The following is a 27,566-nucleotide window of genomic DNA, read 5'->3' on the forward strand; positions in this document are numbered from 1 at the left end:
ATTTACTACTTCATTATAGTCAATACGGCATTAGTATTACTTGAAATGAAGCTGTTAAAGCTTGTTACATGTAAAACAGAAATCACTCACACATCTCAGTTTAACTCATTGAGGACTGTAGATGGCAAATGATATTTAAGCTTCCTCCTATGTTGCAGGCTGTGGACAGTATAAGCCATTTAAGGTTGTGCGCGGAGCAACACTGTTTACATTCGGCATTTATGAATTTTTACATTTTTGTCAGCATTATTGGTTGTAACAGGAAGTTGGCTGACCTTGTTTCATGAACGAGATCACCCTTGCATTGCGTGGGCTCTTGTTTATCTCAGTTACCTCTGTTGTTTTAGTGCGAACAACTCAGCCCTTCATGGAGTGTCAAGTACAGTAGAAGTCCGCCATAGCGAGTACTGCATATAACGAGAACCCTGTTATAATGGGAATTGTTTGTGGTCCCTTCAAAATTCCTATATTAAACTGTGTATTATCCTTCGGTTACAGCGAGAGCCATATCACTGACGCATCCGTTATTACGAGTGATTAAGCTTGTGCGATTTTTTCCGATGTCGCTATTTAAGCAGCACAGCAATTATGTTGTGTACGATCGATTACCTTTTGTATCGTTCCTCGCTATTTCCACTAGCGAGTTCTCTCGTCGACGTTCGAAGGCGATGTCTGAGTCGATTAGTAATACCCGTTAACTGCTGTTCTGTAATGAAAATTCAAAATTAAAGAGGACATATTTCGTAATAAATGCGTAAATAACATGTCTGATAACAGTTGTTAACTCATTAAAAATACAGGCTGACTAAAGGATCACTTGATTTTAATGCAAAATAATGCAATTAAGTAAGAATGGGACACACCTCGAGATATGGCAGAGTGCATAATTGATTTCAGAGGTTAGTTTATATTTTCTCGCGTCTGGTTAAATTCGGAAAGGCTATTATCGTGTAAATTTATAGCGAGAAGATTATAATTTTTCTACTGGCGCTTGAGCGTGTTTTCATCATACGTATTAGAAGAAAACTAGAATGTTTGCCACAAAATGCGATCAATCATCTTCGGTACGGTATAGTTTTCTCACTATGTGCATTTGCGTGCTCTCTAGTAGACATTCAAAGGCGATATTGGAGTCGGTTAGTAATACCCGTCGATTGCTGTTCTCTAAAGAAAATTTGAAATGAATGAGGATAACACATTTTCGTAATAAATGCGTAAATAACATGGCCGATAACAGTTGTCAACTCATTAAAAATAAAGGCTGAAGTAAATGATCGCTTAAATTTAATGTTATACCGTACACTGAAAGTAAGTAAGAATGTGATACACCTCAAGACATGGCAGAGTACATCACTGATTTCAGAAGATAGTTCATATTTTCTCGCGTCTGGTTACATTTCGGAAAGTCTATTCACATGTAAATTTTTAGTGAGGAAGTTATCATTTCTCTACATGCGTTTCAAATATGTTTCCATGATACATTTACAGTTAGGTTAGGTGACGCCATTTAAAGAAGAAAACTGAAATGTTTGCCACAGAAGCCTCTGGAGTGATACCGTATTTCTCCGAATCCAAGATGACGTTTTTTTCTCAGAATCTTATGCAAAATATCAAGGGTTGCCTTGCATTCGCGGCCTAACAGTAACAAAACAATGCCACTGACAACTACTGCGGTAACCACGCCGCATCTTTTCACCCCCGCACGTGCACACACACAACTCGTTGACAATAAACGACCACCTCTTTATTAAAAATCGCTAGCCACGACAACCAGTTGTACAGTGCCTGTGTGTAACGTCACTGGATCTTGGGAAATAGTGAAGAGATAATGACGTTCTATTAGCCTCTACAAAATAGTTTCTCCAATCTGCAGTATGGCATCAAAACATGCGAGCCTTTGAATTCTCAGAAAGGCCACGGGTACTCAGTGGCAGAGTTATAATGCGTCTACCGTACCTGATGCTTAGTAAAATTTTTATAGATAGCAGGAACAGTTTTGTGATGGATAGCCATACTGTAAAGATACGTCCAACAGGTATTGCCAGAAAATTATCAATGGGTTCTCGTCGATATTATGATGCCAATTTTAAGTTAACACTCGGAAATGCAGAATAATTGTGCAGCCGCAAGAAAATACAACAATGGCCTAACTAAAGCCAATATTTAACGTTAGCGTGAAGACAAAGATAGCTGAAAAATGCGTACTGTACAAAAAATGCATTCAGTGGTCCACAGCAAGGGTGCTTTAAAGAAGTCAAAGATGAAATTGTGAGGCATGTGCACGAAAATCTCAAGAGCAGAATGGCCATACCGTTGCGCAATAAACTCGTTCATTGACCTTCAACGACCGCGATTAGGCCTATACTGTACATCGCCTGCCGCTGAAGTTGGCCAAACCCGGCAAGCAAGACGTGCGTGTAGCAGTAGCCGGTTATATCTGACGTTGAGTAAAAGTAACAGTTTTATAGACAGCAAGAATAATTTCCTGATGGATCTTCGTATTGTAGAGACGCATGTAGTAGGTATTGCCGGCAAATTTTCAACGGGTTCTCTTCGGTATTATGATGCCCATTTTAAGTTACTGGTCATTAAACCCGCAGAAATAAAGAATAATTGTACAGCCGGAAAAAAAAAAAGGCATAACGAAAGCCAATGTTCGGTGTCTAAAAATGTGTACTGTACAACAAAGGCTTCATACGATTTTACAAAGCACTTTTTAAGCCTGATTTAATTTTTTTGAAGGAAAAAGTGGGGTTCGTCTTGGATTCGGAGAAATACAGTACTATAATTTTTTTCAGGATGAAATTAAACACAGGCTTTCACGAAAAATAACAAACAAGTGATACATAGTGTGGATATCATCCGCAGAAACACAAGTTTTGAACATACTAACTGCGTTTCATACCGATTTTAATGTGTATGGGTTTTTTTCCGACTTGATAAGGTATTGATAAGGTGGTGACTTATATTTATATTGTTTTTTGTAAAGTTTCATACAAAAATCGGGTATAACGACAATCCACTATAGCGAGTAAATTTTTCGCTGTTATGAATTCTCGCTATAACAGACTTCTACTTATGTACATGAGATTGCAATACAGTGCGTGTCGTTCTCACCGAGTGTAATATAATTTGTATCCATGGCTTATAAAATAAAGTTCCTTACATAAGACCGACTGTTAGATATTGTTCACAATGATGATTCTGGGGATGAACTTATTCCTGAAATAGACTCAGATAGTGAAAGTGATGAGGAAATTCAGATTCCTGAATCTAATAGGCTTCTCAAAGAAAATGACATACCTGATACATAACATCCTAATTAGTATCCACCCGTTCCACCATTTATAGGGAATTCAGGTCTAAACATTCAAATAGAAAATGAGCAGGAAATTATGAATTATGTGAGTATTTTCATGAATGACGAATATTATTAGCATGTGTGAACAGACAAATCTATACACAAGTCAAGTGATAAGTGCAGTACGCCGGCCTTTCACAAGAATTTGATCATGCAATCCTAGAAACCAATTAAGGTCTCTGAGTTGAAAAATGTTTTTAAGGTTGATGTTCACCCCAGGAATAGTCCAAAAGTCTGCTATAAAAATTTACTGCACCAAAGACCCTGTTTATCAAACTTTGATATTTTCTAATACAATGTTCCGAACACACTTCCCTCATATTCTTTCATTTCTTCACTTCAGTGACAGCAGTCATTATGCTGATAGTACAGATAGGCTGTATAAAATTAGACCTATTTTGGAAAGAATGAACAATAAACGTTCAGATGTATACACTCCAGGCAAAAAATTGCATTGGATCAGAGAATGGTTGCTTGGCGAGGGCGTCTGAAATTTCTATTGTACAATCCTGGAAAACTTACTAAGTATGGCATTTTAGTCAGGATGGTGTTAGCCTAGTTCAGGATATATTTGCATTCTCAAAATTTATGATGGATGTGGAATTTTACCCATAGACACACTATTTGAATACACGCAGTATGTGGACAATTTCTGTAACAGTTTAGGGTTGGCTAAAGAGTTATGTGAGCGCAACACTACCATTTGTGGGACAATAAGTCAAAATGGGGGGGGTCCCTAAGGAAGTCAGGAAATGACAGGAAACTCTGACAAGGGGAGAAATTACCTCATTACAGATGGAAAGGTTCTTCTGCCATGGATGGACAAAAGAGTTATAACAATTATTTCAATACTGATTTCAGCCTGGCAGGAACTGGAAGTGAAAATAATGTTGATTCAGCAGAAATGGCAGAAGTATCAAGAGGTGGATTTGGAAAACATGCAATGAAGACTGAATGTATTGTTAATTATAACCCACACATGCATGGAGTGCATATTGCAGATCAGTATCTTGCAATGAGTGAAAATGAAAACCTACAACCTGTTTTCCAGTCACTGACCGGGTCAGGGATGTAATGAATGAAGCAGATATAGGCTGTTACTACGATGGGGTCGCCACTCCCAAAGTGTCTTGCAATGAGTACCAGTTTATAATATGCATATAAAATTATATTTGATGTTGCGTGTGTAAAAGGTAGAATCTTTGGTCTTCAGATTATTCTTCTTCTTTTCTTCATGGGGCCTCTAAATATTAGTTCCTAATTAGCATCGACCTCTAAGATCTTTTGCTACCATGTTTTTCCTTCATTCCCACCTAGATATACCTGCTCCCTTCACAAAGCTGCAGGTTGTTCTTATTGGGTCTTCTTGGATTTCTTCTCTCTTCACCTGGTATTCCTAGAGTGGAGAGTCTGATTCTACCCAGCCCTTTGCATTCAAATACCATGTGTTCAGCTGATTCCTCTGCTTCATTGCATTTTTTACATATATTGTCTCTTATTATTCCAATTCTATGTAGGTGTTTTTTCAGATGGCAGTGTCCTGTCAACAGTCCTACTACCCATCTTATATTTTCTCTGCTGAGTTTCACCAGTTCTTCAGTATGCTTCTTGTTTGGTCCTTTTTATCAATTTCTTTGCAAGCCTGCATCCTGGAGTATTTTTCCAGTTTGGTCTGCAGATCATCATCATCATCATCATTAGTATTATTATTTTTACTATGGTGGAACATTGCCGGTATCGACAAGGAAAAGTTTTTTGATGTAATACGGAATGGAATGGAGAATATAACAGAAAAATGTTTTGGCCATAGAGGGAAAGAAGCAGCTGGTGTACTGTATGTGTTGAACTCACCATGCAGCTAATTCAGAAAACATGCAATGTCTCAATTTCCACAAGGAGACCACAAAATAGCAAGCGCCCAGCATACTGGTGGACCGACGAGATTGCTGAACTGAGAAGGAACTGCCTGCGACTTCGACGCAGGGCTCAGAGGATGAGAGGCAGTCCAGAGAATACCTCAGTCACAGCGGAGTACAAATCAGCGAAGAAAGAACTCGCTAGCGCAATTAGAAAGAGTAAAGCCGATGAATGATGGGCACTGGCTAAAGAAGTAGAAGATGATCCATGGGGACTAGGTTACAAGATTGTAGTGAAGAAACTCGGGACATTTTCAACCCCGAGTATGGATCCGCAAACCATTAAAGAAAATGCGGATACACTATTCCTCGATCATCCAGAGAGGATTGACTGTGACTATGAAAAAGAACTGGATGATATCCCCTCTTCACAAAAGAAGAGCTGAATAGAGCTATTAGCTCTCTTAGAAACAAGACGACTTCAGGACCAGATAGTATACCTGCAGAAGTGCTAAAGATAATATCAGAACTCTGTCCCTAACTGTTGCTGAATATGTACAATCACTGCCTGCAAGTGGGTGTTTTTAGTCCCCGATGGAAAATGGCCCGATTGGTTTTGATCAGCAAAGGAAAACTTAGTGATTATAGACCTTTATGTATGTTGGACACAGCTGGAAAAGGCCTGGAGAAACTTCTGCAGCCCAGAATTCTCTCAGCAGTTCAGCCAGCAGGGGATCTATCTGTTCGCCAACATGGATTTAGGAGAGGGCACTTGACGTTGGATGCAGTGTGGGAGGTGGTGAATACAGCAGAAAGAGTACAAACGAGCAATCATCATTCCCGTAAATTGACACTTCTTGTGACCCTGAATGTGAAGAATGCTTTCAATTCGGCAAGTTGGACCAACATGTTGGAAGCTCTTGAAGAAACTATCAAGCTACCACAATATGTTATGCGCATTATGAGGGACTACTTCAAGGACTGCACTCTGCTGTATGATACAGAAGATGGACAAAGAACAAAACGACTGATGGCTGGTGCAACGCAGGGATCGATCCTTGGCCCAGATCTTTGGAACATAATGTATGATGGCTTGTTACGTTTGGAGATGCCAGAGGACACGAAGCCAGTGGGCTACGTTGATGATTTGGCCGCCTTGATAGTGGCTCATAATGTTGAGATGGCTTAAATCAAACTGAACCAGGTGATGCAGCACATAAAAGAATAGATGATGAGTCACAGGCTAACACTAACACAAAATGGAGGTAGTTCTTCTGACGAGGAAAAGGATCAAGACTCTTGTGCCAATGACTGTTGAAGAGTTAGTGATTGAAAAGTCTACGAGCACAAAATATCTAGGAGTGACACTTGACTCCAAGCTCACATTCTGGAATCATATTCAGAGAGCGACAGACAAGGCAGTAAAATACATGACTGCACTCAGTAGACTGATGGGAAATATTAAAGGTCCGAAATCCAGTAAACGATGCTTCCTCGTGTCAACGGTTCAGTGAGTGCTCCTGTATAGCTCTGAAATCTGGGCTGAATCCTTGAGATTTGCTTGGTATCGGAGAAGGATAGCTGCCATAAAACGGAGAGCAGCTTTACATATTGCATGTGCATACTGCACGGTTTCCGAATCTGCAATTTTCACAATGGCAGCAATAGACCCAATAGATCTACTTGCATTGGAGCGACAAGAAATTTTGCATACCCAAGGAGAGCTGGGAAAGAAATGCGCAAAGAAGCATGCTTTTAGTCAACGGATGAGGCAATGGCAACTCAGATGGGAAAGTGACCCTCGGGGTAAATGGACCAAGCGACTGATACCCTGCTTGGATATCTGGGTTGAAAGGGTTCATGGTGAAGTCAACTATTACCTCACGAAGCTTCTAACTGGAGATGGATATTTTTGGAAATTCCTGCATAGAGTTGGCAGAGTGAGTGATGCAGCATGCATTTATTGTGATGACATCGATGACGTATTTCACACCTTCTTTGCGTGCGACCACTGGATGATACAGAGAAGACGTGTGGAAACTGAACTGGGAGAACTGACAGCAGATAATATTACTTCTGCAATGCTACGAAACCAGGATCCTGGGATCGCGTGGCAGTGTATGTGGAGGATGTCCTTCGTGAAGGATTTGGAAGCTTATGAAACACCCGTAAAGGAGAAATGAAGAAAGAAGAAGTCTGAGAGACAAAGTAAGCATATCACCCCGGAGTAATGCAAGAACGGTTCCAGGGTGATGATACACATCGTGGGAAAAGGGTGTGTGGTTTTTAATGGGTAAGAATCCCACTCACTTGTAGAGTGCGGACCCTTCATAAGTGTCTTTTGAAGATTTTTCCACAGTACCTCGTAATAATAATTATTATATTATATTATATTATATTATATTATATTATATTATATTATATTATATTATATTATATTATATTATATTATATTATATTATATTATATTATATTATATTATATTATATTATATTATATTATTATAAAGAAAACAGAGTCTTTGTGTTACACAGCAAGATGAAAAGAGAAACTGTTTGGGCACTCTCTGGAAGGACTGACTCAGTTCTCACATCTCACTGGCACCAGAAACAAATCTTGGTTCTGGCATTCTGGAGAAGATCATAGAAAGTGGGAATGATGCCTGAAAGAATTCTGGGGTCTGGCAAATGTCAGGGGGTGTGAGAACATTCCACCCTCGTGGCAAGAATGTGCATAGGCTGCTTCGGTCAAATCCTGCATGTGATTGGTTGTTTGCTTCCTCTGTTTTGGAAGAGTGCCATATGCAAACTGGAGGGTTGACTTCATATTCTAAGACTCAAAGCTAGTTCGCCTATTCTCATCTTGATCCTCTGAGTAGGTGGATGAGTCTGTTCCGAGCTCTTGCTACAAGGGGGGAGTTCTGGCCGAAGTTAGAGGATAATGTAAGTTTTATTCTGTCTTAACCTCACCTCTTAGTTGCAGGAATTTGGTGGGGCAGTCTCGTATCTCTGATGATATACTTCAATGATAAAGCACCACTCAGTGCTATTACGCTCTGTTTTAGGGGCAGGCAACCTAACATATTACTTGTAAAATTACCTATGGTTATCTTAATTTTCTTGTTGCCTGTCTTGGTAGAATGGAGCTAGCTGACTGCAATAAGGGAACCAATTCCGAAATAGGTCTTTTATTTGTCCTTAGAATCCCATTGGTGTTTGTTAGATCACTTGTGTTTTCTAATTAGCTACTCTTTTTAATCTTGTTTCTAAAATTGCAAATTCCTTTGATATCGCCTTTAAACTGTCGTAAGACAGATATCCTAATTATGATAAAACCTTCAATAATCGTATTTTGAAGTTTTACGATGAGTCGAAGGTATTATGTTAGTATATTAATGTTTTGTATCCCTGGACGTATAATGTCCCTACGCTTATCCTGCTTAAAATAACAATGGACGTCCAGACACAGACTTCCAATATGGTGTCAAGAAACAACACCATTAGGTTTCTGGTGTAAAACATGTATATATTCTTTGTAGATTGTTTGAAAGGAGCATTTTTTTTTTTTTTAAGAGGAAAATAAGTTAGCACAGTAGTGTATAAAAAGAGAGATTGACGAGAACAGGATAAGTTTTGTAGTGACAATAAATTTGTTTAGATGTAAGTAAATGTGTTCTTGTGTGATATTTTTCTTATGTAAAAAAAAAAAAAATCGCATATAGAGAACGAAAAATTGGTGACCGCGACACGACTTTCGAAACTCAACGATGAAGACTGATCAAATGACGGTGGTGATTTTATGGAAGGCCTTGGTATCCCGAGAGTTACCGATGGCTGGAAGCAAGGGGGAATTACAAGAGAGGCTGCACCAGGATTTGATAGAAAACGAGGAGGACCCAGGTAGTTTTGACTTTGAAGTCATATCGGAGAAGGAAACCAATGACCGCCTAGACATTATGCTTGCACAATTAACTACTTTAATCAAGACACAATCTGAAAAACTAGAAAAGAAAATCGAGGCCCAGTCTCAAGAAATAAAAGGCCGAATTAATTCCTGGGTCAAAGATCTAAAAGAAGATATTTCCAAAATTAATGACAAAAGCAACAGCATAGAATTAGATGTAGATAAAGTAGTAAGTGATATGCAGCCCTTGGAAAACAAAGTCAAGAAGAAGAAAGGTGAAGAGAAAACCAATTTAGAGGCTAACAATGCAAAAGATCAAGATTCTAATGCTCATTCTACAACTGAAGGAGGTCAGCAAAAGAAATCTGTGTATGATCTGTATTGCCCTCATTGTTTAACACAATGTGACATAGTACAGGAGTACAAAATGCACCTCTATTCATTTAAATATGTAAGTGTCATGAGGAAACAATCATTATTACATAAGCAGATCTTGCAGCGAATGTGTATGAGTCAATGTCAAAAACAACATATTCTAGAGGAAACTGAAGAGTTCCAGCATACACTGTCTGATAGAACGAAGTTCTGTGCCATTTGTAAGCTCAATTACAAGCAGCCCAAATCAACACACATGACTTCTGAGGACCATGAGAATATGGTGAAATTCTTGAATCCATATTGCCAGGTGTGTAAACAAAGATTCAATACACCAATGTTTTATGAACATCATCTGTGTTCCTTAGATCACATCAAATTCAAGGCTCTCTTGGCTGACAAATCCAAGAGTGACGATGAAGGGAGTGGTGGAAAGGGTGATGAAAAGGAGCTCAATCTTGTCAACTTTATGATTCTTGATTCAGTAGGTTCTGTTGATGGTGAGTAAGGAGAAAGTGGAGGAGACGAAAAAGCTGAAAAGAAAACCGGGTAAGAAGAAGAGAAGAAAACCAAATCCAAATCTAAAGCCAGAACTGAAAACATAGGTGCTGAATATGCCCGGAAGGGGGTGTATTATTATGATTTTTATCGTACCTACTTGTCATGGTATGATGAACAAGAGAGAGATCTAACCATCCATTGTCGCTGAAGGTCACACGGCGATATGTGCGTTATCGTGAAGATAGATTTCTTAGAAAAGAGGCTAAGAGACTTCATCAAAAAAGGATGGTAAGAGAAAGGCTGAAAAAGAAGCAAGGGCCAAGAAGGCACCTGAAGAGAATGATCAATCAGATAGTAAAACAGCTGAAAATAAGAAAAAAAGCTAGAAGGATGGTGAGAAAAGCTCAGAAGATACAACAGGTGAATCTCCCAAGAAAAAGAAAAAAGAAGACTGAAATGGCAATGAAGTTTCTCAAAGAGAAGGTATTATCTTGACCCCTACAGGAGGGGGGGGGGACTCTCTGGGGGGCTCCGAGAAGATCAACATGCACCGATGCCTGCCTTGGAGGATGGGAGAGCTGAAGACAAAGATACCAGAATAGAAGGGACGGTCCAGGATGGGTATTGAAGGTTTTAGTGGGGATAACTGACATAGGACAGATAACCTAATTATGATACAACCTTCAATATTCATACTTTGAAGTTTTACGATGAGTCGAAGGTATTATATTAGTATATTAATGTTTCGTATCCCTGGACGTATAACGTCCCTATGCTTATTCTGCTTAACATAGCAACGGACATACAGACACAAAGACTTCCAATATGCTGTCAAGAAACACCACCATTAGGTCTCTGGTGTGAAACATGTATATATTCTTTGTAGATTGTTTGAGAGGAGCGATTGTTTTTCTTGAGAGGAAAAAAGTTAGCACAGTAGTGTATAAAAAGAGAGATTGACGAGAACAGGATGTTTCATAGTAACGATAAAGTTATTCAGACGTAAGTAAACATGTTCTCGTGTGATATTTTTCTTATGTACAAAAAATTGCATGTAGAGAATGAAAAAACCTGTCAGCATTCATTTGGTGTACAGCACATTACTTGTGTTCTGAGGTCAGGGCTACCAACCCTCCTGTGTCTGAAAGCATGGCTGTCAATTTGGTTACTCTCAACTGTTTATCAATGTAGTATCTTAATGTAATATTAATTGTTTTATAGTCCTAGACAGCAACGGCCACTGTATTTGTGAGAAAGGCGACAATTTCAGGTTAACAATGTACAGTAAATGATATCTTCAAATAATTTTGCGAGTATCAATGAGTACTGTGTAAATTTCTGTTTATATGGTTAAGCTATGTGTTTTCTAAAATCATTTTTGAAGGTTACGGTCATTATCTAAATGAGCCTAAGAGTTTATTTAATAAATGATATTTTATGGAACCCAATAATCTTATTCAAGAATGTAAGAACTGCTTAAGAACTGCTTAATTATGTTCTTAACAGGACCGTCCAGCATCTTCCAAACCTCCTATTGTCCATCTATTCTTATTGGTCATCTTTGTTTGTGTATTTTGTTTACTTTTCCCTTGCTTGCTTATTATCTTGTTGTTTTTTAATGTGTGTTATGTTACCATCTGGTACATAAGTTTTTCCATTCATAAGGAAAACAGTTAAATGGTCCAAAAAATTATTTTTCATTTGTCTATGTGCCCTCTTCAATGCATTTAGACTGCATCAAAAAAACATTAGAAACAAATCCCTCTCATTTTTGTTGTTCATGCACTGCAGTTACTTGATACAAGATACACAAATAATTGAGTCAGTATCTCCAGTTCCATCTGAAGCATTTTCATTAAACTTGAACACCTCTAAATCCCCACCCCCAAAACGAGCACAACCAAGGACCCAATTTTCTGGCTTGACGGAAAAAGACGGTGGCATGTTCTTGTAAAATTTTCCCCTGTAAAACATTAGAGCATTCCCTGAAGAAAGTGTGAAGTGTGCATCAAAAACAAAATTAGAACTGAAACAATATGGTACTGCAAAAAGTGTGGTCTTCCTCTCCATCCTGGAACCTGTGACACCAGATATTACACATAAGCACAGAGTAACATGTTTCTAACATTTATAGTTCAGGAGTAATGGTCATTTTTATTAGGTGCTGCATGTTAAGAGGGTCGCGCATGAAAAGTGCTAGTCCAGGCATTCAAATGTCCTGCTGAGGAAGAGGTACTGAAAGTGTTAAATGTAGTAAGAGAGAGATTCAAAACAATTTACAAACTTCTTTGTCAGGTGTGCTGTCTGAAGAGATGTCATCAGAGCTTGCAGGTCTTCTTTACTCAACTGGGAAGCAACTTCATCATGACTTAAGGTGAGGAGCATCTCAGCACGTCGACATGCTAGTGCAGCAGCAAGTCGTGCTGGAGCCAACTGAGGATGAGCAACAAAACGTGGCACAAGCAGCATCAGCAGAACACCACTCTGTGAAGGATGAACACCTTCCAAACACCGAAGTAATCGCACGACCATACTGGGCTGCAAAAATACACATCATACATACTGTGAGCATGTGTATAAACACATTATATACATGTTCTGCATACCCATCAGTCATAGCATGAGTTATATTCATACACTATATTTACTTGCAAAGATGACTCCCAGCCTTTTTTTATTATAAAAGTAAATTTTTTTGTGACAGTCATCTTTTCATGTTCATTATAGTCAGCTGAATCCCAACATACCATATAAAACATGCATAAAATTCAAGGTGTTCTTAAGGTCTGCTCAGTGATTTGTGGCAAAATGAGATAGTTCCAACCCTGAGCTATATCCTTGCATACAGTTCCAATGGACATTGTTTTTAGTTTATGTCTTTTGTCAAAGCACAGTTTTTGTTTGCCATCTAGTTTGCATAAAATTGCTTTCTGTGATCTTTGAAGTCTTTGGTATACTTTGTATTTTGCACCTCTGTTTATTCATCGAGCAAAAGTTAATAAGTTAATCAAATTCCTATATCCCAATAATATTGCATTTCAAGTCCCTGGTGTAGTTTTGACAGCAAGATTTTTTTCTTTTGAGAAGTTATTATAGACAACCTCTAATTTTTCAGCATTTAAGGACACTTTTATTCTCCATCCCACGTAATAGGGTAAATATCAGTAATCCACCAGCTGTAAAAATCATATAATCACATTTCAGTTGAGAATTGTAGTGTAGATACGGTATATTAGATAGTATATTGCCTGCTATATTCATGTGTATCTTTGTGTATGTATTATTCGCGTGTATCTATTAGAGCATAGTAGGATAAAACAGCACTAATAATTATCTGTATATGCATTTAGCTTTGTTGATAATCTCTGAGTAGTTCTTGTGAAATTTAAACTTGTAATTTTCATTTGTGTTTGTGCTTGGTAATAACATATAGAAATTAGGATACGTCTTAACGTAGTTTAAAAATTATTGTAGTGTATCGCAGTATATTATTAGAAATTAGCGTGCTTATTCTATTATTGTAAAATATTTGTATAGTATAGTAGAAGTATCTCTAGAAACCCTCTTACTAGAATTCTGTTGTAGTAATTAGGATAGGATTAACTGCATTTCTTGGGTATTCCTTTCAGTATTCTGTAATTAAAGCCAGTTTAGGGTGTTGTAGGATAAAAATATAGTACAACAAAGTAGTATTGTAGTGTAGCAGTACATTCATTTCCTCACTGTCGTGTGATCTTTGTATACTATCCTAGACAAAATTTCTTTACTTTTAATTTTTTTTTCATAGAATAAGTTACTTTTTATTTTATTTTCATTTTTCCATAAAGGATGGCTAAGGAGTGCAAGTGTAAGAACTATGGGTGTGGCCAGGCATTGAGGAGTAGGAAAGAGAAGTTGGAGAGATTGAGAGAGATAATTAGCATTCTCTCAGAAGACAAGAAGGAAGGTAGGTCTCCCTCAAACAATGTACAGGATACAATAGGTGTAAAAGAGGGATGCTAAGGTAAGGCAGGAATTGTAAAAGAAAGGTGGTCTAATATTTTAAGGTTCTATTCAGGATCAGAATTCAGGACAAGTGTCTGTCAGAAATTGGTGCGAGTCACTGCTGGTAGAACAACACAGGGAAGATGAGGAACAGGGAACTGTTGCTGAGAAGTGTGGAAGTAGGAGGAAGGGAAAAGGTAGGAAAGGGAAATGTAGAGTAGAAGATAAAAAAGACAGGTCAAAAAGGGTCATGGGAGAGAAAAAAGGGAGGAGGAAGTAGCTTCTGCAGTTGTCAGGAAAGATAAGGCTGACCAGGAACGAAGGGAATCAAATGAGTTGGGCAGGGTTGAAGTTCTGGTCATGGGGGATTCCATAGTTAAGACTTGTGGGGAAAGTGTGTGGAGGAAAGGGGACCAGGGTAGAGTGTTATCAAGGAATTAGGTTGAGGCAGATATTGAGGAAAGTAGAAGAGAAGGAGGAGGGAAAGGAGAAGATGGTAGTGTTTCACATTGGTACGACAACGTAAGGCAAGCAGGTATAGGTACCAACATAGTTGGGGATGTGTGGGATCTGGTAAATGCAGCACGGGTGAAATTTAAGGAAGCAGAGATTGCTATCAGTGGAATACTGTGTAGGGGGATATTGACTGGAAGTTGATTGGGGATTTAGATGAGACTATGGAATGGGTATGTGGGACACTGGGAGTGAGATTTCTAGATCCTAATGAGTGGCTAGGAGATAGGGATATGCGCTCAGATGGTCTTTACTTAAACTGCAGTGGTACGTATAAGTTAGGAGATTTGTTTAGAAGGATTATAGGGAGGAACATTCAGGGAAACGTGGTGGTCAAGGGAGCAGTGATAAGGGTATAGGGATCTGGAAATCAAGTAGAGATGATGTAAAAAATTTAGTGTTGAACTGTACAAGTATCGTAAGGAAAGGAATAGAATTAAGTTATTTAATAGATATATACTTACCAGATATTGTAATAGGAGTTGAATCATAACTGAGAAATTATATAATGGGTGCAGAAATTTTCTCACGGAATTGGAGTGTCTTATTACATGTGATAAATATCATTTTTGATCCGTATTGATGATATTTGATTGGAATAATAACAATAAGTTAATTTATTAATTTGACCACCAAATCAACACAATAAGTCTTGTCTTTGTTGATTTACACTGACATGTTAACTAAAATGATACATGTTTCACCTTGTATATAGGCATCATCAGCCATTACCTTACCCTTGAAATAAAATCAGGCACCTGATTTACATATATTGTGCCCTTTAAGGCAACAACTGCGGTGATCTCTTCTTTCTTCTGTGCGCCGGCTGCTCCTGTAATAAATGACATGTAAATCATACTCACCGCTGCATGTAGACTCTTCTTTCTCAGTCATGCCCGTCCGTTATCCCCGGAGAGGCCACCCGCTGATTAAGGAGTGAGGAAATGAAAAGAGGGGGGTAAACTAACTAAAATGACGGTACCCAAGACTGAATTAAAATTTAAATAAAAGACTGATTTATTCAATAAAAAGCAAAATGCTAAAAATGAACGTAAACTGAACTAGTGAAAATGTAAACAAAATGAAATAAATGAGACTAATAACATTAAGATTGAGGATCTGCCTTACAAAAAACAATCATAATCTGCCTAAATAAACTGACTGAAGGTCAAACACCTTAATTAAAATATACCAGACTATCTTGACACTGTCTTTAAGTTAATAAAATGACTCAGTTTAAAACTCTGGTCAGAAAGACCACTTTCTTGAAATACAGAATTACATTACGGAGAAACTATCTCTCAAAATAAATTTAAAATAGTTGACTCACAATAAAGTAAGTTAAATTTGTTATGCCATCAAACCACTGACTTATAGGAGTTATCAAACGTTTATCACATGTAGGTCATTTGGTAAAATACCCAAATTTAAATAATCATGGACTGCACTAAGCAAGTGTATCACTTAAGGAAATAATTCGAAGAAAACAGAACAGCCATGAACCTCACACTTCATTTCCGACATAACCATTGTCTTATTCAAACACCTCATGGTTAAACAAAATTAATTATCAAAACGTCACTCTGAGTGTATCCAACCACTCATCTAAATTTTAAACTTCATTTGCATGTCTGTGATAGACTGGACTTCTTAAGAATAAACCAAAAATTAGGCCAAGTGCCCGATGTTAACATTATCGAATGATAGCGATCCTTGTACATTAAAATTTCTATTGACTTTGCCGCTAACTGCATTTCATTATCAATTCATAGATTTGTGGTACCACCACTAGATGGAGGCAGATGCCACCCTATTTACCATTCATTGCGGCAGTTTTATACAATTGGTTTATTTAAAGATCGCTTCATTTCTAAATAAAAATGTAGTGGATTTTAAAGGAAAGTTTGGTAATTACTTAAATGCCTGGTATGAGCATACCACTACTATTTCGACTGTGACATAATCGACGATCCATAAACCTAACATCTGAAATCTTATTTACAACATTACATTAATTAACGGAGAAACACCGCTCCGATAAAGAAAACACAGAAATCAAAACTAGCCTATCTACACCTATCTATTTACATCACAACAAATATAAATAATTCACATACGCTTACGTCCTACAAATACACGGTAAAAGGTACAAACAGAAAGAGAGACAAATAAGCAAAACTAGATCCCACCATCGCGGCCTACTGGAAAATAATAAGGATGGAAATGCGCAAAAATGAATCGGAGTCTCCTGAAGAAATATACCCCGCTGCGAGTAGCAAAATATAAATATTGCGAATTTGACGGCAATCTCTCACCTCAGACGATAAATGTCTGGACATGATACTATCCAACCTTGATGGACAAATTACTGTTATTTCACGTCATCCGTGACTCTACATAATTATTCAAAACACATTGACTCGTCGCTCTGTTCACATTGTACACTGGCTAGCATTATTTGCCGAGCATCTACTTTCCCTGGAATTATTTAAACAAATACAGGCTCCTGCCTGTAGTATCATAACCCATGTCGTAACACATTTAACACTCGTGGTTAAATTCTTCATTCCACAACTCTATTTACTCATTAATTCTCGACGTCATTATTATTCATTAATCTCACAATACAGCCTCGCTCGTATCCGGCGGGCAAAAATATCTGTCGTGCACATTATGGCTTCTTACGACAATTCAAGACATGGTCCAAATATCATATTTCCATCATCAACGTAGATCATCAGGGATATTAATCATCTAGCTCGATCTCTCGGTCATTCTTTGCTTAACATATCACAAAATCTCAGAGCTGACTCATCAATGGCGCTCACTGTTTCTAATATAATAAAAAAAAAATGACGAGATTGCCTCTCAAAACACAGATGTTGAAACATGCGTAACCGCAAACTACACAGAAATAAAAATACTCGCGTCTACCCAAAAATCGTCGCAAAAATACACGGGATCAGTACAATCAAAACCGGTCATCTGAAGGATGATTCCCTAACATAAAACAAACTGAAAGCACAAAAATAGCAAAAATAAACATTGAAAACATCGCGACGGCGTCTACAACATCAAAACTCCAACAAAATATGACTCAAAAACCCACGATCTAAATAACATGATGAATAATAATAATAAACTGGCATAACACTCGTAGATCAAATATCATAGCTGCCTAACTGTCACAGTGACATACTACAGAAATAAATCATAAATACACGCAAACAAACATCTACTTAACAAAATGCACAAATAATCCTAACTGAAAGTGCAACATTAACATAATTATTATTATTATTATTATTATTCTAATAGTTACAAATATCAACCGTGAATTATTTACAATCCTACCTAATCCTTTAAACTACATTGATCATCGATTAAGCACAGTCCTACATATTTATTTACATTATTTAATGATGCTCATACCTGTGATGGTGGAGGCAGATTGGCTCACCCTCCGGCTCCGGTCATGGTGGAAATTAGAATTCCATCTTCAAGCTGATGTGGTATTCCAAATTTTTATACACGCAAATTTGACACATTCTTGCCATGCCGTGACACACGTTTATATTAGCATAAAACACTCGCATTTCTCTCACTCCAATGAAAGTTAGAAGATGCCACTGCAGACTACTGTTGTGAAGCTGGACGTCGCCTCGCTATCTACCTGGAAATCACCTGTTGGTCTGCTCGCCTCTCTCAGCTTTGTTTACCTTGCCAGCTTACAGAACATTAACCCCACGGGACATAACTGTTTGCTCCAGGTTGACCACTGCGGCCCTCATTGAAGAAAGTCATACTCCTCCCTATCTGTCTTTAGTAGTTTCTGCCCGTAAATATCTCGCTTGCCAAAACAGTTCATAGAATGGTAGAAGCAAGCTAGAATACAGTTTATGTTGTGGAGAAAATTTTATGCTGATAACACATGTGAAACTACCCGCTGGTTAGAAATGTTTTTATGTAAATATGCTGAAAACATGGACCAGTTCCTCTCAACTAGTAATGTGAGTTCATTTAAGTTGAAAGTGTAGCTCTTGCCTACTCACCCTGCATTTACAGTAAAAGTCTGTTAAAGTGTTCATTTTCTGGAATGCTATTCTCCCAAGTAAATAATACAAGGCTTTCTAAAGTGCCTACAAGTGTCTAATCGCTTTCTTACCAGCCAAAAGCAAATCTAACTGATAAAATTAGCTGACACACTCTGTCACTCTGTCAAACGTAGATACACTGAGATTATTACAGAATCACTGCGAATTAGTCAAGACACACTGTCAATACTCAAGCCAACAACTGAGAAGTCATAAACACTGAGACTTACAGAATCACTGCCAAGACTCAACAAAACAACTGAGAACTCTGAAGACACTGAGAACGACTGAGAATTGAGAATTGACTGAGAATTCGACCCTCTGGTCGCTGGTTTTTGTAAAGATTCCTCCCACCACCTGGAAAATAGTTCCATGGACGGGATGTGGCGTAATGATCTAGACCTCGGGAGCGCTTTCTCGTACATCCGTAGGTTATGGTTTTCAAAATTCATATGCAAAACTTCCTAAATTTTGTCCGACTCACATGTGATATTGCGCCGTGAGAAATGATCACAGGATGATCCACACGACGGCGCGCGTCACTGGTGTTATTTTCTTCCGGTGGACGGCTTCATCCTGCCATGACAGCTCCCCCTTCCGGGTCCAATTACTCCTCCGTGTGAAGTTGAATTTTATTAATTAGGCACTAATTTACCACAGATTCGCACTGATAATTCACCAAATATTACAAAGAAGTCAGGACACTGTTTTTCACTACCACACCGGGCTTCAGATCGCGAGATACTGACTGTAGATTTCCCAGTATGACAGCTCATTCAAATTTAGAATTTTCTGATTGGCTGAGACTTTCGTGCCCTTCCAAACGTGGCTGCTTCCACTTCCTCCCAAGGATTGGCGGTTATTGTCGTTGTCCCCTATTGTCCTAGCTAAGTAGGTCAGGCTTCAACGCGTGCTTTTCTCGTGAGAACGAACAGCAAGTCGCCCCTCCTAGGCGGTGTCATAAAATTTATTGGAAGGAACCCTAAGGATGGTTTACAAGTTGGTCGTGCTTAGAGAAGAGTTTCATGGATTCTCCTCGCCGTCAGGCTGGCGCCAGAAAGTTCCTTTGTGACTGCTGGATTCACAGCCTCACTGTGGTATCTCATATGCGAAATATTCAATTTAAAATTGTAAATTAATTAGGCAAATTCGCTTATGGGTGCAATATATAAAATAAAACTAATTTTCAAAAAGCCTTGGAGAGACTTGAACTAAAATTAACTTATAGTAAAAGACTTGTACAATGTTGGTTTTAAATATGTTGCAATGAGTGAGGAGTTTACAATTGGTGAAAGTATTTGCAAAAGGCTATTATTATAATTAAAATGAACAAAGCAACAGTCTGTTGAAAACAAGTGGTAAGATTGCTATAAAATTATGTTGACCGACCAGTGGTTACAATTAGACAAAGATGAAAATGACGATTAAAATCGTATTATTCAAAAAATAATGTTGAATAAAATAATGTCGAAGGTTAGTCAAGTGACTTGTAATTATTTGTTTACATGAGATAAAAGTCGAAAGTCAATGGCATATGGTGAAGTTGTGGTTCACTTTGATGAAAAAAATACAAAGTTATAGTTGAAGGTTGATGAACGATGTTTAAATTGGACCTCTATGGACCATCTCAATTTGATGCGGTGCTAAAACGTTGTTAAGATTATGGGTTTATTGACATTCTAGTCAAAAGGCTATGTGACAGTTGAATCTGTAAAAGGAAACCAGAAACATGGTGTTAATTGTGTGAAAAAATCGTAATAAAATGTTTAAGTGGAAATCGTGTACACTTGCCATTTGACAATAGTTGTTACGTTTGAGCTAAAAGTTATTGACGACTGTTGACTTCTTACTACGAGTGTTATAGCTGTAGGTTTGTGTTGGAGGGGGATCTGTTTGTGAAGGGGTGACTATGGGCTTGTTTGTAGTACTTGGAGGGGAGCTGCTATTGGTGGGAGAGACACTGGAGTGTCTATCGTAGAGATAGGATAGGAATGGTAGGAGGGGGAGTATTCATTCTGGTGAAAGAAGAATTTGTAAGCTACCAAAAAGTTAACGACAACAAACATGAAATTCTAGGTGTAAGGCTCATTTCTAAAGATAATAGTTAACTGGATGTCTTTGGAGTGTACAGATCGCGACAGGGTAGCGCTGACGCTGATTCAGAATTATTTGATACGATAATCAGCTATGTGGGAAACAATATGGAAAGGAATGCGATTGTAGCGGGAGATCTCAATTTACCAAATGTCAATTAGGAAGGTAATGCGAACGACAGGAAGCATGACCAACAAATGGCAAATAAGTTAGTATGGGAAGGACAGCTGTTTCAGAAAGTGATGGAACCAACTAGAGGGAAGAATATTCTGGTAAAACCAGATGAGCTGTATAGAGAAACCGAAGTAATAGATGGTATTAGCAATCATGAGACTGTTTTTGTTGTAGTTAAAAATAAATGTGACAGAAAGGAAGGTCTTAAAAGTAGGACTATTATGCAGTACCATATGGCTGATAAAACAGGCAGAGGAAGTTTTTAAAATGTAACTATGATTCATGGAAAACAATAAATAAAAATTTAAACATACTCTGGGATGGGTTTAAAGCATTTCTTGAGGAATGTGAAAACAGGTTTGTACCTTAAAAGGTGGTAAGGAATAGTAATGATCCACTATATTGTAACAGAGAAGTAAAGAGGCTAAGAAGGAGGTGGAGATTGGAAAGAAATACAGTTAGGAATGGCTGTAGAACTATGGAGAAATTGAGGGAACTTACTAGGAAAGTGAAACTAGCAAAGAAGTCAGCTAAGGATAACATGATGGCAAGCATAATTGGCAGTCATACAAATTTTAGTGAAAATGGAAGGCTATGTATAGGTACTTCAAGGCAGAAACAGGTTCCAAGAAGGACATTCCAGGAATCATTAATGAACAAGGTGAGTGTGTATGCAAAGATCTTCAAAAGGCAGAAGTATTCAGTCAGCAGTATGTAAAGATTGTTGGTTATAAGGATAATGTCCAGATAGGGGAGTTGAGTAATACTAAAGAAGTATTAAAATTTACCTATGATAACAATTACATTTACAGTAAGATACAAAATTTAAAAACTAGAAAAGCAGCTGGAATTGATAAGATTTCTGGGGATATACTAAAGGCAATGTGTTGAGATATAGTACCAAATCTGAAGTACTTATTTGATTACTGTTTGGTTGAAGGAGCTATACGAAATGAATGGAGAGTTGCTTTAGTAGCCCCTGTATATAAAGGAAAGGGTGATAGACATAAAGCTGAAAAATTACTGAACCGTCAGTTTGACATGCATTGCATGTAAGCTTTGGAAAAGCATTCTTTCTGATTATATTAAACATGTTTGCAAAATGAATAACTGGTTTGATAGAAAGCTGTTCGTGTTTAGGAAATGTTATTCCACTGAAGCTCAACTTGTAGGATTCCACCTGGTTTCAGGAGGTCAAATGGATTGTATCACGATTGACCTGTCTAAGGCATTTGATAGGGTGGATCATGGGAGACTACTGGCAAAAATGAGTGCAACAGGACTTGACAAAAGAATGACTGAATGGGTCGCTATATTTCTAGAAAATACATCTCGGAGAATTAGAGTAGGCGAAGCTTTATTGGACCCTGTAATAATTATGAGGGGAATTCCTCAAGGCAGTATTATTGGACCTTTGTGTTTTCTTAAATATATCAATGATATGTGTAAAGGAGTACAATCAGAGATAAGGCTTTTTGCAGATGATGTTATTCTGTACAGAGTAATAAATAAGTTACAAGATTGTGAGCAACTACAAAATGACCTCTATAATGTTGAGAGATGGACAGTATGCAATGGCATGATGATAAACGGGATTAAAAGTCAGGTTGTGAGTTTCACAAAAATGGAAAGGTCCTCTCAGTTTTAATTATTGTGTTGATGGGGTGAAAGTTCCTTATGGGAATGATTGTGAGTACCTAGGTGTTAATATAAGGAAAGATCTTCATTGGGGTAATCATATAAATGGGATTGTAAATAAAGGGTACAGATCTCTGCACATGGTTCTGAGGGTGTTTAGGGGTTGTACTAAGGATGTAAAGGAGAGGGCATATAAGTCTCTGGTAAGACCCTAATAGAGTATGGTTCCAGTGTATGCGACCCTCACCAGGATTAACTGATTTGAGAACTGGAAGAAATTCAAAGAAAAGCAGCTCGATTTGTTCTGGGTGATTTTTGACAAAAGAGTAGCGTTACAAAAATGTTGCCAATTTTGGGCTAGGAAGACTTGGGAGAAAGAAGACGAGCTGCTTGACTAAGCGGTATGTAACAACTAGGAAACAATGTCAGGTTTTGGTTCACCCAATCAATACACGTCACTTTACAAGTAAACTATTTAATATGTTTTAAATTAAATATTTCACTTGTTTTAATATGTTTATAATTAAATATTTCACTTGTAAAGTGACGTGTACTGATTGGGTGGACCAAAACTTAACACTGTTTCTTAATTTTAACTGTATCAATACGGAGCTACACGATGAAGTTCGTAAATTGTACTAAGCGGTATGTTCTGATCTGTCAGTGGAGAGATGAATAGTAACACAGTAAGGTTTCCACCTATTCAGTACTAATATGTATTTACAATGTTATAAATTACATGGAACTAGTTTCGACCCGCCTAGGGGTCATCATCAGCCATATTAAAGCATACATACGTATTTTGTCGAATCCTGAAAACATGTTATTTTTAACTGTAATAATCGTATGGATTTTATAATTTATAAAGTGAAGTTTGGTAATGAGATGAGAAATGTTAGTATGGTACAGGTGAGTAGTAAATAATAATATATATACAAACAAGTTTGGAACAAAGTACTAGTGGGGTGCTTAGAGTTGTAAAATATAACCTTGTGGATGTCAGTAGTCCTCGTACTAAAGAAACAATGTAAAATAACACATATAAACATATATACAAGTATGTACAAAGTCTGGAGAGTAAAGAGTGATACTCTTTTTAATGTTGAGTTGGCTTGACACTGATCACTTAAGCGGAGAAACTAGGTATTTGGTGTATTAAAGCTGTGTTGGTCAGTTGCGTTGTTGATTGTTGGACGTGAAGTTGTTTTTGAATTTCTGGTTGAGAAGAAGGTGGAAACTGCGCGTGGATATATTGATTCTCAGTTCTTAGCGGAAACCAAATTGGACCTGTTTAAATGGAGAAAGTCAGTAAAAACAAAAATGGAGATAGGAAAAGGTTAACATAAAGTGAAAGGACGCTTACCTCGCGCTGCGGTGTGTGTAGTATAGCTGATGGTGTGCGATTGGTGGCGGGGAGAGAAGTGTGGGCAGAGAGGAGGGCAGGCGCGTGCGGGTTAGGAGGGGGTTAGGAAGAGTGGGGGTGGCTTGGGGTGAGGTGGGGGTGGGGAGCTTTTTAGGCGGGGCTGAAGGGTGCGGGAAAAAGGGTAATTGTCTCGGAAAGGTACCTTTGATTAGACTTAGGATTGAGTTTTGGTTGGCTGAATTATTGTTTCTGAGGAAAGTGATGAATAGATCGAAGAGTATGTTGGGTTTCTCTGAGATTTCATTGAGATTGTGACTGGCGTTGAAGTATTGGTCTAGGTGTATGTAGTAATTTTCCATTATGTTGAGTAAAGGGCCCTTGTTTGCTAATTCGAGGATGTCCATGTCCTGTTCGATATTGGTGAAATTATGGTTATAATCATGCATGTGTTGGCGGAATTACATTAGTATTACAGGTCATTTTCCACATGGTTAATCCATATTGTTATTAACAACAATTTTAATAGGAAAATTATTTATTGTCCACCTATTCAATACTATCCACTTTCAGGTGGTTACAGTTCCATACAATTATATCTCTTTATGGGACATGTTTCGCTCACTTAATGAGCATCCTCAGCCTTAACTTAATCTTAAAATGATGACTTTGAACAACAGTAAACATACTAAAAAGTCAATTGTCAATATTAAAATGATGATCTTGAACAACAGTGAACATGTTAAAAAGGCAACTGTCAGTATTAAAATTACACCATAGTCTCTAAAACTAATTTACATTACATCTAAAAAAGGACATCACCAAACCCTTTTTTAAACATGATAACTTGAGTGATTAAAATTATCACATTGTCAATTCAAAGCCCTGTGTTTGAAACTAATAATAGATCTTCATCTTATAGACAGTAGTAAGCTTTTATTATCTCAAACATCTCCAAGGTAAACTCCAATCTTCGGAAACAAAACTGAATACAAAACTTTTATGACGTAATGTATCTGAGATATGTGTATTACAATGAGTGTAATCAAGATGAATTGTGAATACGCTAGAATTCATATTTCCTCACGACTAGGAGCCGCACTAGCAGACACGTTAACAAGTCTGGACCAGTACGACATACCTAACATCTTGAACAACAAATCGCACAATTTGTTTAACTTAGTCGAAGGTCAAGCACAAAGCTTTATACTTCATAAACTGTGTAACAGAGCTTACATCTACACTGAAAATAAGTTTGACAGCAACTTAATCTGGGTCCTACTTTTGGCTTCCACACATATTCTGCGTTCTGCCTGTTGTGTCTTAATATGAATTCTAGTGTATTCACAATTCATCATGATTACACTCTATTTTAATACACATATCTCAGATACATCTATATATATAAAGTAGCTTGTCCTGACTGACTGACTGATTCATCATCGCCGAGCCAAAACTACTGGACATAAAGAAATGAAATTTTGGAGATATATTCATATTAAGATGTAGGTGCTCGCTAAGAGAGGATTTTTGGATATTCCGTCGCTAAGGGGGTGAAAAGGGGGGTGAAATTTTAAAATGAGTGTGTCTATATCTCAAAACTTTAAAAGTTTACAGATGTGAAAATTGGTATTTAGAATCTTCTTTAAAAATAAGGAAACACGTATTTTTTTGTTTTGAGACAATCCCAATAGAAGGGGCACAAAAGGGTGAAAAAGGGGTTGAATGCCTTTAATCGGGATACCGGTACTTATATCTCAGAAACTGAAGATATTACAGACATGAAAATTGGTACTTTTGATCTCTTTTAAAAATAAAGAAACACGTATTTTTTTGTTTGGGGGAAATCCAATTAATGGGAGGGTGAAAAGGGGGTGAATTTTTAAAATGGGTGCATCTATATCTCAAAACTCTTAAAGTTTACAGATGTAAAAATTGGTACTTAGAATCTTCATTAAAAACAAAGAAACACGTATTTTTTTGTTTTCGGAAAATCCCAATAGGAGGGGTGAAAAGGGGTGAAAATGTGGTTGAATGACTTTCATGAGGATACTTATATCTCAGAAACTGAAGATATTACAGACCTGAAAATTGGTGTTTAGGATCTCCTTTAAAAATAAAGAAATACATATTTTTTGTTTTTGGAAAATCCAATTAATGGGGGGTGTGAAAAGGGGGTGAATTTTTAAAATGAGTCTATCTATATCTCAAAACTTTTAAAGTTTAAAGATGTAAAAATCGGCATTTAGAATCTACTTTAAAAATAAAGAAACACGTATTTTTTTGTTTTCGGAAAATCCCAATTGGAAGGGTGGAAAAGGGTGAAAAAGCGGTTGAATGCCTTTAATGAGGCTACTTGTATTTCAGAACCTGAAGATATTACAGACCTGAAAATTGGTATTTGGGATTTACTTTAAAAATAAAGAAACACGTATTTTTTTGATTTTGGAAAATCCAAATAATGGAGGGTGAAAAGGGGGGTGAATTTTTAAAATGAGTGTGTCTACATCTTAAAACTTTAAAAGTTTACAGATGTAAAAAAATGGTATTTAGAATCTTCTTTAAAAATACAAGAACACGTATATTTTGCTTTCTTTAAATCCCAATAGGAGGGGTGTAAATGGGTGAATAATGGGATGAATGCCTTTAATGAGGATACATATATCTCAGAAACTGAAAATATTACGGAACTGAAAATTTGTATATGGGATCTCCTTTAAAAATAAGGAAACACGTATTTTTTTGTTTTTGGAAAATCCAATTAATGGGGGTTAAACAGGAGTGACAAACTGGGGTGAATTTTTTGAAAGACTATATCTACAGAATATCTGAGAAACGTAAAATGTTATAGACGTAAAAAGTGGGTATTTGGAATCTCCTGTAAATGTAAAGAAAGATAGGTGATTTGTTTTCGGAAACTCCACGTAAGGGGAAATAAAAAGGGGTGAAATTTTAAAAAGCGAATTTCTACAGTATATCTCAAAAACTTAACATGTTACAGAAGTGAAAAATGGTATTTTTATCTCTATTAAAAATAAAGAAACGTGTATTTTCAGCTTTCGGAAATACCACTTGGGTGGAAGGGGGGGGTAAAAGTGACTGAAAATGGTGTTGAATTCTTTTAATTAGGCTACTGATATCTCAAAAATGAAGATATTGCAGACGTGAAATCTGCTTTGGAATCTGCTTTAAAGGTAAAGAAACACGTATTCTCGGAAAATCCAATGAAGGGGTGGGGGTGGGGGGGGTGAAAGAATTGAAAAATTAATTGAATTAATTGTATGAGAATACATACATCTAATAGAAACTAAAGTTGTTACGGACGTGAAAATTGGTATTTGAATCTCCTTAAACAAAGAAAAACGCGTTTGGGGGGCGGGAGTGAAAAGGAGTTGAATTCCTTTCATGAAGACACATAAATCAAAAACTGAAGAAGTTAGAGTCGTGATAATTACTATTTAGAAGATCCTTTACTATTAAGGAAACAAGTATATTTTGCCGGAAAATTCACTTACGGGGTGGGGGGGAGGGGAGTGTGAAAGGAAGTGAAAATAAAGTGAATTATTTTTATGGGGATACTTATATCTCAAAACTGAATGTAACAGATGTGAACATTGGTGTTTGGAATATCTTTTAAACATAAAGAAACACGTCTTCTATTTTTTTTGGGGGGGGGGGGGGTAAATAAACTTAACGGCGGTGGGGTGTAAAAG

General features: G+C 37.3%; 1 protein-coding gene across 1 annotated transcript in view; it reads right to left on the reverse strand.

The window, feature by feature from the left end:
* The window catches only part of htt (huntingtin), a 900,697-nt gene that overhangs the window by 214,539 nt on the left and 658,592 nt on the right, over positions 1-27,566 (reverse strand). Inside the window, exon 32 of the mRNA XM_067142878.2 lies at positions 12,281-12,534. Coding sequence (XP_066998979.2) covers positions 12,281-12,534 — 254 coding nt within the window. The remainder of the gene's footprint in view (positions 1-12,280; positions 12,535-27,566) is intronic.

This window comes from Anabrus simplex, chromosome 3, assembly GCF_040414725.1.
Source record: "Anabrus simplex isolate iqAnaSimp1 chromosome 3, ASM4041472v1, whole genome shotgun sequence".
NCBI classification, from domain to species: domain Eukaryota; kingdom Metazoa; phylum Arthropoda; class Insecta; order Orthoptera; family Tettigoniidae; genus Anabrus; species Anabrus simplex.